The sequence below is a fragment of the Pseudonaja textilis genome, chromosome 2, assembly GCF_049901715.1.
Source record: "Pseudonaja textilis isolate UNSWEBS1 chromosome 2, rPseTex1.2, whole genome shotgun sequence".
NCBI classification, from domain to species: Eukaryota; Metazoa; Chordata; class Lepidosauria; order Squamata; family Elapidae; genus Pseudonaja; species Pseudonaja textilis.
Window position 1 is genome coordinate 34,318,827 of NC_141991.1, and position 12,108 is coordinate 34,330,934.

At 38.5% G+C, this 12,108-nt stretch overlaps 1 protein-coding gene across 1 annotated transcript in view; it reads right to left on the reverse strand.

Moving 5' to 3' along the window:
• The window catches only part of SHQ1 (SHQ1, H/ACA ribonucleoprotein assembly factor), a 90,703-nt gene that overhangs the window by 58,402 nt on the left and 20,193 nt on the right, over nucleotides 1–12,108 (reverse strand). Inside the window, exons 6-7 of the mRNA XM_026722435.2 lie at nucleotides 8,707–8,819; nucleotides 3,953–4,059 (exon numbers count right to left, since the gene is read on the reverse strand). Of these exons, the coding sequence (XP_026578220.1) occupies nucleotides 3,953–4,059; nucleotides 8,707–8,819 (220 nt within the window). The remainder of the gene's footprint in view (nucleotides 1–3,952; nucleotides 4,060–8,706; nucleotides 8,820–12,108) is intronic.

A 12,108-nucleotide genomic window follows, 5' to 3' on the forward strand; every position in this document is an offset into this window, starting at 1 on the left:
AAGATGAAGAAAAGCTTTTTTCCCCCTGCAGTGTTAAATCAGGATTCTTCCAGGCTGCACAGCTAGCACCATCACTCAACAAAACCCCCCAGCCAACTCTCTTTGTTTAGTCACATAGCACATGACAGCCCACCAAACCCCAAGAGCTTCATGTTGTGAAGCTCCATTATTCAGCTGGATCTCTCAACCACTAGATAGCTGAAATGTGGTTGAAAGTGTATTTCACATGCTGTTGTCCTCTCTCAATCATTCACCAGGGGCCAGAAGACAACCAGCAAGAAAGGACTGTTGCCAGTGCTGCAACTGCCTAGGTATGGAGAGCCTTGGGATGCAACATGGAGGCTTGGTCTAGGCTAACTGTTTCCACTACACAGTGATACTGGTCATCACTGCTGTGGTTTATCCTCCAAGCATGCTATGTATATATGGAGAAGGTTTGAAGGAAGAACTTCACTAATGTGCTGACAAGAGTTTTCTCCCATAGCATTGCTATGCACAAACTGAAGTTCTACTAAACCAGATGCAGTATTTATTGAAGCCATCACCCGGTACACCTTTAAGCCAATACTCCTGAAACTACCCAGCCTGTGATTACTTTAGTCCAGGGGTGGGCAAACTTTTTGGCTCGGGGGCCACACTGACTTTTAAAATTTGACAGATGGTCCGGGTCAGCACAAGATTTTTTGGGAATTGCCCCCCCCCTCTTCTCCTCCTTCCCCTCCCATCAGAGGCCCCCTGAGTCAGGAGTTGCTATCGCCGGCGCAGCTCCGCGCGGCTCCAGTCCCGCGTTGCCTCGGGAAGGGAAAGGCAAAAAGGAAGAGCCATGGTGGCGCTTTGCAATGGCAGCAGCGGCACCGGAGGCTCAGGCTCAGCGGCTCCTGGTTTTGCCTTTCCCTTCCCAAGGCAACGCGGGACTGGAGCCACGCGGATCTGCGCCTGTGGTAGCAACTCCTGACAGCCCCAGCTGGAGACCTGAGCAGAGCCCGGGCGGAGGGAAAGCAGTGGGCGTTCCCTGGGCGGCAACCTCGGCCCTGCCACCAGGGAAGCGGCTGCCCAGCTCCGTGTTGTGTGTGCGATTTTATGGCGCGCGGCGCGGGGTCTCTTTTGGCCGGCCCCCATCTTTTTTTTAGAGGGTTTTTTTTTTTTTCAGAGGAGGTCCCTATTAAAATGACCAACAGGCCGGATGTGGCCCACGGGCCGTAGTTTGCCCACCCCTGCTTTAGTCAGTGGGAAGAAGGTTGATAGGAGTCTTCTCCTGCAGTACTGGAGATGTGTGGTCACTCAAATTGTTTGTTGAAGTGAATTAAGTGGTCTCTTTGCCTCATCAAAGCAAGTATCCCCTAAGACTGAACCATCACCAAAATGAATGTACTGTACATCTTTTAGCACAAAAACAGAATCTTCAGAAGATCCAAAAGCCAACTCTGTTTAAAACATTAGGCAAAATTAGGCGGTCCAGAGATTTTAAACTTCTGAATAGGCAAATTAACATATGCAATGCAATTATCTCTGCATTCTGTAGAAGATTTTTAATACTGATAAATGAACAAAAATGACAATGGCCTGCTCTTAAATTATCGTATGTTCACTTGTGCTTTTTAAAAGAATTCTCAAAATAAGATTTCTGGCAGAATCTAAAAGGAATTCTAGTTTCAATTGTTTAACTGTGAAACTAATTATCTTTCAGCAAAAAAAGCAGAAACTTTTCAAGCAATTTCCTCAAAGTTTTTTGAGGGTTTTTTTTTTTTTACATAATTGTGGAAACAATTTTTTTTGCTTTTCCTGAAAAAATATTTATTCCATATTGTATTTGTAAATATTATCAATTTAGATCCCCTAGCCTGACAGGGTTTGAAACATACAGCAGTGAAAATGATATTTGTCCTTTTGTTATTCCTTCCCCTTGTGATTAATAAAGCTGCATAACTTTAAATAACTTGTAAAAAGACATATTAAATCATTTCTTAACACTGCCATTCACTACAACTAATTTTCAGATAGCAGGCCATAAGCTAGGAGAAAAAACAGATCTGTCAAGAATTTAAATGTAACAAAAAGCCCCTTGGCCACAATTTTGCTCAGTATGTAGAACTTGCAACAAAAGGGAGCTTTAACTTGGAAACATATTTTTCATTATAGGTTCATAAATATGTAAAATGATCTTTAATGTCTTCTGTCTCCTCATGAGGATATTCAAAGGAATTGAGTGCTCAAACCTTTTGAAAATGTCATGAGTTTAATTTTTTTAAACTCAAGCACAGATATTAAGGATGCACAAAATAGCAGTAGCAATACCACTCAGACTTATATACTTACAGCCCTCTCTCTAAGCGGTTTTCAATTAGCATATTGCCCCCAACAATCTGGGTCCTCATTTTACTGACCTTGGAAGAATGGAAGGCTGAGTCAACCTTAAGCCGGTCAGAATCGAACTACTGGCATTGAGCAGTGAGTTGGCCAGCAATGCTATATTCTAACTGCTGCTCCACCTCAGAGAGAAATGCAACATTTTTATTCTGGAGCAAGCTGTTCCAGAAGTGGTCCATTGGTTTTCTGAATATCAGTCCTCTGAACCAGCAGTTATTTGTTCAAACATGATGTTCTGGATGAAAATGGGTTGTTTGGGCTGAATAGCCCTGGAACTCCAGAAAACTGTCTTATCAGTCCCCCACAAATGGCCAGATTGGGTCCAGAGTAGGAATGGAATAGTAGATTTTACCTAAATCTATTAGATACAACTGTTTTCTGTAGATGCAGTTTTTTCCTCAGATTATACTGGTTGTCAACCCTGAAGCTGGCCTAACTGTGGCCATTTTCTTTTCTGCAGCTTTCCTCTAAGGTTTCTCTTCACATTGCTTCAGGGCTGACACAGCCTTGAGCTAAGGGGTAGGGAGGAGGGGTGTAGAGACAATTGGGGTATTGTAGCCAAAATAAAATTCTTTCCCCTGGGAATCAAGGATGTTCATGGAGGTGTTTGAAAGGTGGAGACTGAAGTCACCTAGCAACTATGTGCTGATTGGACCATGTGACTGGTGACTTTGGGGGAAAGTGACAAAGTTTTACTTTCAATTGGATGTAAAACTGACAGGAACTTAGAGCCGCTTTTTCACAAAGTTTATGTCAATACAATATGTCCCAATAAAATGTTCTTTGATGAATATGCCTGCTTCGGAGTTCTCATTGTTGGGGACATATTACTTGGAACCTTGACACGGATGACATCGATGCAAATATTTAGTCCTGACTTGTTTGTCTCTTACTTTCCCCAGCCCCTTGCAATTTGAAGGTGCTTTCAAAGAGCAACTAAATCCAGCCAGTAACATCATTTGGAATGAATCTATGCTGGATCAACTCCAAATCTAGAAAGTTCAGTTGATTTTGAATTGGTAAGAACAATTAGTGGGGCTTTTTTGTGATGATGGAGAAGAGAAAAAATGAGGTGAAAAGGGGGATTCAAGAAAAATAGTAAAATATATTCATAATGTAGATCATTTTCTTAATTTTTATAGACCAAGAAAGGGTGATATTTGGTGTATCAAGGACCCCAGCTTTGCTTTCAACCTTCCAGAGAACTCACAGAAAAAAACCCATAACCATAGTTCTATAGATTAGGCTATGTGGATACCTAAATTTTAAAGGGAAAAAAAACCAAAGGCGGTGCCAAAATGGACCCATTTCACTACCAAATGATAATAGGATGCTTGGAATCAGAAAATACATGGAGGGAGGAACGGGGCCTACATGCAGTCCACAGACTATCCATCCGTTACAGATATATAAGTATCAGAAAAGCTAAATATTGTCAAGTAAATTTTCCAGTCCTTAGAAAAAACAACTGAGTTGAATTCTTTTTACAACAGTGGGAGACATATTAGTCAAGTACCACAGACAAGAGGGATTTATATAAGCTGTAGAAGTACAATCCTACTAAGTGAGGATTGATTGTACTTACTCCATGAAGTGCTTTCTTGAGCATTTATCATCAACTCGTAGGCGTTAACCCACCAGGGCTTATAGTTCAACAGACGGTGAATAGCTTCCTCTTCAAAAAAATCAGCTCTGGAAAGATAGAAAAGCTTATGAATTTGATATGAGGAATGTACATATGTAAGTCACAGTAATCCTATCTTAGAGACATCTCAGCCACCTACATCAGCTTTAGACTCAGAGTACAACTTCAATACAAACTGAGATTTTAGGATATCAACCTAAGTATGAGAGAGCTTAATAACTGTTTAATATACTCATCGTTTTGTGCACTTAATAGCATAGCTGACTTGGTATACTTCAATATATGCATATTAGTCTTCCAATATTAGTTCACGATCTATAAAAATTAGAATGAATTTTGTTTTGAACAACCCATTTTGAGAAAGCAGCCACAGAAGATTAAAGAAGAGCAGCAGAAGTTATATTGGGAAACATATATACATATGTAGGTATATAGTTCATGTGGCCTCAATCTTGCATACCAAAGATCTCTGAAATCTTTTGTTATATCTCTTTTATTTAAACTGAAATTTATGTGATCTATTACAGGTATGTACTTTATAAAGCAATAAACAGTACATCATTTTAGTATTTTGAAAAGTTAATGCAAATCTATTCTTTTTCCAGGGTTATGAAGTACTGCATCTGCAACTGAGATTTTTTTTTTTAATTAAGTGGTCTGGAAACTTTCCAAGCAAAGTGCTAATCTACAGCCATCTGCCTTTCTTACTCTACAAAACATTTTACTGACCCACCTGAGGTTTTTAATCAGTATTTGGAACTTGGGCAGTTTCAAGGAAGCTTATTATCAAGACTGTAACAGCACAAACATCTAACTAAATCAATCCATGCTAATCAAGCAGGGTTACTTCATCACGGAGCAGGGAGATAAGGTTAAAATGTTAATTAGTCATGTAGCTTTTGATTGTGCTAAGGTAGATCCTGATGTAATTATTTCATTAGGAATAGCAAAATCTTAAAAAAAATTATTACGGAATTTTTTTTTTCATTTTTTTTAGTAATTCTTAAAGTGGATTACATTTGTCTTCAAAGTTGCAGAAGAGAACTATAGGGATATTGTTTAACACTTTTTTATTGGACCAGGGTTGTCCTCCCCCCCCCCCATTTAATTTGGAACTTCAAGGTACAGACATGGCCAAAAGACTGGTACCCCTCCACTTTCTCCCAAAGAATCACAATTTTTTATTTTTCACAATTCGGAACAACTCCCATCTCCCTCAAAGAGGGACTCTGTGTGGTATATAATAAAATGTTAAAATATAAAACAACGCATTTTTATTCCAGATTGGATCCTGCAACATTATCCTGGGACATATGTGTTTGCCTTCATTCATAAACAGTATATATAAAAGTTAAAAAAAAAAAGGAGCAGCAGTTATTAAGTACTATGAAGATTAGTTCAAAGGGAGGGTTTGCAGGGGACTCTCCAGACCCACGGCTGTGTGCTCCTCTGAGCTCCCCACTCGAGGTAGCACAGTCATGCTTTAACTTCTTTCCCAAGGTCAGGAGGGATGGGGTGGGGGCTGCCTCACTTCCAGAGGAAGAATATTCCCCAGAGTGGGGGCAATGATAGAAAAGCTCTCTCCCTAGATACTGAATTTTGCAGAAATGGGTTCAAATAAACGGTTTTCAATAATCTTTATTCCATAGTCTAGAGAGCAGGCACTTTGCTTTTGATGTATGAATCAACATACTCATGTAAATAGTAAAACAAATGAAAATAGCATGGACATGACTACTGGCACACCTTGGAGGTTAAAAAAAACCATGATCAAATTTTAATGATCTTCTCAAGCAGGATCTTTAATTAGCATCACTGGTGTCTTCAATCGCATAATCAGTCAGCATATTTCAATGATGAGAAATGAATGCATCATTGTCTGCTACATAGTGAATGCGAAGAAGAGAAAGAAAAGCAGAGAGTTGTCTGAGGAGGAAAGAAAGAAACTAGTAGCCAAGCATGATAAAAGCAAAGGATACAAAATGTAGAGAACACAGGAAATGGCCTTAAGGGACAGGAGGAAGAGCTTCTACCAAGAGAACAGTCATATAAAAGAAGACGAAACCCAGGGCTGGAATATAAGTTGAATAAATGCCTTGGAAAAGACCTTCCCTAGTTTCCCCAAAGATAAAGGTTTGGAAGGGGAAAGTGCATTTAGACATGCAAGATTATTTTATTATAATTTTCCAATAAAAGTATTGACCTCTATAACATTGGATACCTACTTTGGTCTATCTTAAAGATAATATCTCTCAAGAGTGACCAAGGTTGCTAATATTACTAAGTAATGTAAGGTCCATGGAACTGTAGCCAACTTCCTTGGATAAGGCCACAAGAAGAAAATTGATTCCAGACTGAAGAGAAGGATAGTTTGAATGGGCAGAAAGAATCAAAGAAAACTTCAAAACAGATTCTAACTGACCTCCAAGATCAAATTACAAGAAGATCAAGTTACACAATCTGTCAGAGTTTTACTGAAAGTAAATGATAGAAAACCTAGGAAAACTCTCTTCTGAAAAGCAGGAAAACGCCCCCCAAATTGATGCTTTAAAAGAAAAGAACGCCATCCTTGCTATCAAAAATGGAAGCTTCATAATGCTATGGGGTTGCTTTTATGTCTCTGGCACTTTGTACCTTCTATCTATGGAGGGCAGAATGAAATCAGGAGATTTTTCAAAGTGTTCTACAGTGAAACATAGTCCCCACTGTTAGAGAGCTCTGACTTACTAGCAATAGGTGCCCCAGCAGGACAGTGACCTGAAACTTACATCTAAGAAAACCCAAGGCTAGCTGAAAAGCAAACACTGGACTGTTCTGAATAGCAACAGCACTTGGACTTATACACTGCTTTAGAGTGCTTTACAGCCCTCTCTAAGTGGTTTACAGAGACAGCCTATTGCCCCCAACAATCTGGGTCCTGATTTTACCCACCTCGGAAAGAAGGAAGGCTGAGTCAAGCTTAAGCCTGGTGCGATTCAAACTGCCAAATTTCAGGCAGCTGGCAGTCAGAAGTAGCCTACAGTACGGCACTCTGACCACTGCGCCACTCTAACCACTGTGCTTTGCTATGTATGAATCCTGATCTGAATCCAATTGAACACCTATGGAAAGAGCTGAGCCTCACACCTGGGATAAAGAAACAGAGGGAACAGCTTTCTCAAGGAGAGTGAGACAAACTGCTCCACCTAAGAAGTATAAAAAGCATCTGATTGCCATTATTTGTTTGAAAAGGCGCACTACAAAATATTAGGCTAGTAGTACAGGTAATCCTTGACTTATGACCACAACTGAGCCCAACATTTCTGTTGCTAACCAAAGCAGTTAAGTGAGTTTTGCCCCATTTCACAACCTTTCTTGCAAAGTTGTAAGTGAATCATTGCAGTTAAGTTACACACTTAACACAGTTGTTCAGTAAATCTGGTTTCCCACTTACTTTGCTTGTTAGATGGTTGCAAAAGCTGATCACATGATCCCCTAGGACACTGCAATCCATCATAAATATAAGTCAATTGCCACAGGTCTGAATTTTGATCATGTGACCACGGGGAGGCTGCCATCGTTGTTTAAGTATGAAAAACAGCCATAAGTCACTTTTTTCAGTGCCATTGTAACTTCAAGTGGTCACTAAACAAACTGTTGTATGTCGAGGACTACCTGTACTGATTATGTCCATGTCATTTACAATTGTTTTATTATTTACAAGTTTATGTAAATTGCCTGCTCTGTGGATTATAGAATAAAGCAAGGGTCTTCAAACTTGGCAAGATTAAGACTTGTGGACTTCAATTCCCAGAATTCCTGAGCTAACATGACTAGAGGAGGAATTCTAGGAGTTGAAGTCCACAAGTCTTAAAGCTGTCAAGTTTGAAGAGCCCTGGAATAAAGAGTGGTAGATGCTATTTACTTGTATTGTATTAGTTTCCATTTATTTCACAGCAAATTGAGATTCTTTGGGAGAAAGTGGAAGGATAGCAATAGCAATAGCACTTAGACTAATATACCACTTCATAGTGTTCTACAGCCCTCTCTAAGTGGTTTACAGAGTCAGTATATTTCCCCCAACAATCTGGGTCCTCATTTTACCCACCTCGGAAGGATGGAAGGCTGAGTCAACCTTGAGCCTGGTGAAATTTGAACTGCCAAATTGCAGGCAACCAGCAGAAGTAACCTGCAGTACTGCACTCTAACCACTGCGCCACCATGGCTCATAGGATACCAATACATTTGGCTATATAAGATGAGGGTATAATATAACAATCTACAATTTGATGTTTGCAGGTAAGGAGTATATATTCTGTTATATTCTTTCTTTCTTCTGGGCATGGTCACTTACAGTGGTGGGGGAAGTATCTTCTTAATTTTATCTCCAAAACAATGACCTTTATGCTGAGAATGGGTGACTGACACAAAATCAGCAAATGAGCTCTATGCGTGCATAGTCTTTACTCTTCTGTTGCATTTATTGATAACTCTAACTCTTTCATACCATCATAAATACAATTAACGAAATACTTTTTTGGGATATGTAAATTTGTTTAAATGTAACCTGAGGTGGGAAGGAGATGAAGGAGTAGGAAAACTGAGAAGGGCAATGAAGATCAATGGGAAAGGTTAGGGAGGATTTAAATCCAATTGCACAGTATAATGATCCTAAACTATTTACTGCCGGAACACATAAGCAGAGATAAACATACAGGTAATGATCAGGATCAAATTTAGCAGCTTCTGCTGCAAGTCGTTTTTCTCTGCGTTCAGATGCAGGTGTTATGTCTGGATTTTTAACATCAATAACTTCATTAAGTTCATCCTGTAAGGAAAAGAACAAATCAATTAAGAATCACTGGCTTAAAAAAAAGCAAAACATACATAGTATAGAGTTCAGAAAATTGTACATCAAGATAATAAGGATGCTTTGGAGGTATCGTAAAGAATGCTTCATGAAATGCAGTCAAATATTCTAAAACACAAAGAGCTGAAAGATAGCAAGAATACACATCTATCAATCACCTGTACTCTTCAGTGAAACAAGAAACTTTAGAATAGGGACATCACACTTCATCACTGTATGATCAATATATTAGCCTCCTATTGCAAGTGGATACATTATTTCCCATGCCTCACTAACCATGGATTAGATTATCTTAATCTTTTTTAGTGGATGCATATATATATATATATATATATATATATATATATATATATATATATATATATATATATATATATATATAATTATTATTTGAGATTAGATCATAAGCAGGGCACTCCTTTCTCATGTGATGGATAAGAAAGAATAAACCAGAGTATTTTGTATAGCTTAAAATCTAGATGCTAAATTGTGAATAGATTCATGTTTTACTAAGCAAGGATTTATTAAATGCCACAATTGCAAATGCTAAGCTGTAAATAGATAAATAGATAGGTCTTGGCGCCTGCTAAGACTTCCTTTGTGATTTGATTTTGACATTTGAATATTTTTTAATCACAAAAAGGGGAAGTGAGTACACTGATGCGAAGGAAAGGAACTATCTCTAATATCATCTTTAGTTCAAATGATTCTAGATCTCAGATGGCCATAGGTCAGAGCTGTCAAATTCCCATAGGTCAGGGCCAGATGCATCATGTGCTAGCCACGCCCACGCCCGGTTTAGTGAAGGGGGGAAAAGTCACAATACATCATGTGACACTGCCGTGATGATGTCAGTCTGATGCCCCCGCCATAGGTATTTTTTAGAAAATAACAGTGACTGGTGGCTCTCATCTAATGTTTTACTTGGAATTCTTCTCACCTGCCTAGGTGAGGGAAGGGGAGGGGCAGAGAGAATACGTGCTAGTGAGAAACACCCTAGAAAGCTATAGAACTGTAGGGAGAAACCTCATCATTTTCTCTTATGATTGGCAAACAAGGGATAACCTTTGCTGGAAAAGGACTAGCTCATCCCAAGGTGGCCATTTGGTGACAGTCCACTTAAAATTCCAAATGAGCCAAACAGGTTGTGAATCAGCTAGTCATTCTCACATGATGGTCCTTAGAGAGGCCACTCGTTTGCTTGGTCTTTGGTCTTGCTGCTGCTCTGTGCTCCAGTTTTCATCCCTCCTCCTGATTTTATCTCCAATTTTATTTTATATTTTTAATTAAATTTATATACCATTCACACAATTCTGGGTAGTTCTTCCCCCTTTCCCCATCGTTTAATTAGGATAAATGGAACATCAACAAATATCAACAGACACAAAAGACACTGAAATAGATACAGTTTTAGAATATATATGAATATACTGATAATATTAATCAATACAAATGTTTTAAGATATATTGTTTATATTTTAGCACCGAAGAAATTTGTGTAGATAAAAGGAATTTTTAAAAAACTGGTCAAAAGGAGAACAAATCTAAAAAAGAAACTTTACTTAACAGATTCTTCAAGGTATTTTGCTACTGGATGATTTTTCTGTGCAGTTTCACACATTTTAAAATCAGTAAACCAAACCACCCTTGCAAAACTTTAAGTTGTCTTCCCAAAAGGTGGCACTCTTCTGTCAGGTTAAGCAATAGCAACCATATCCTTCCACATTGTTAACAACACTACTTCATCCTGATAAATCTGACAATTAATAAAAAAGGGGAAAAAAAGCTTGCATCACAGTTATAGGAAATAATCCCACACAGTTAGAGATTACCCATTATTTTTGTTTACAATTTCCTCAAAAACGTTTGACCTAAGTAAGCACTTAAAATTAGCATTGCAATGTATGATGGCAATGCGTCCAAATCTGATTATAATCCCTCTAGCACAACCTAAAAAGTCTGTAATTAATATAATGTAATTCTAAAGGCACATAATATCATCTATGAATTATACTCAATTCTTAATGGCATGCTAAATGGATTTAAAAGGATTGTTGTGCCATAAAAGCTGACTCATCAGGTTCAGATTTCAAATCTCTTTTTCTATTTATTAAATAACCTATTGTGTTTATTATAGAAGCTTGGTATAATACTGAAAAGATTATTTTGGTTTAAAATGATGTAGCCATTTACCAGTGATGGCTAACCTTTTCAGCACTGAGTGCCCAAAGTGCACATCCCCAAAATGGACTACGTACGTGTCCCCCGCACATGCTTCCCACCTCTACACATGCGCGCACTTCCCCCATGCATGTGCCCCATGCATGTCCCCCGCCCCCAGAACATGCGTGGCAGAGACGTGAAGACCAGCTGGCCAGCAGGAGGTATGCACACACGTGTGGTTGGGCGACGGCTCACATGCCCACAGAGAGGGCTCTGCATGCCACTTGTGGCACACGTGCCATAGGTTAGCCATCACAGCCATATACCATTTATCAAATGCTGTAAACTTGTCTAGAGTTCTTTACATGTATAAAAACATAGTCGTGATAAAATAAACATCTACAAAAGAAATTGCTACAATTATTGCTGCAATTTTGCAGCACAATTTAAACTCTTTTAGATTGACAGGTATATGTAATTTTAAACAAAGCCACAATTATTGACTACAGCAGAAATTATTTTGTTACACTTCTATAGCATAAAAGGAGAAACTCACAAAGAGAAGACGAAATCAGTGAATTGTTTAGTTATCTTTTAACAGTTAATAATTTTCTTTAACTCAAGTTCACTGTTCAGTTCTCAGCGTATTGATATTTGGCTAATATCAATGCATAACTAACTGAAAAGCAGGCAACAGTGTCCCTCAGAAGCTATCATGCTTTATGATAAGGATTCACACCACACAACTCTATTTGCTTTTCGATAAAAAGAAAATAATTTAATTTCTTCTCCTAAGACTGTGTTTTCCTGTCCATGTATGACTTGTATCATTTCCTCTGGGACACATTCTTTGTCATTTCCTTTTTTTAGGTTTGCTACTGTGTTGAAAAAAGACCTTCTCAAGGCTTTGAAGAATACATCTATGAATGTGACCACTTTAAACTTACTCTTATCTTCACTTAAGAGAAGCACATGTCTAAACATAAAGATGTATGGATGTAGGAGATGTCATGATGGTTAAGGCAAAATAGTTCATTTATCACTAAAGTTTTGCTTTCTATGTTTTATCTTTTTCAAAAATGTG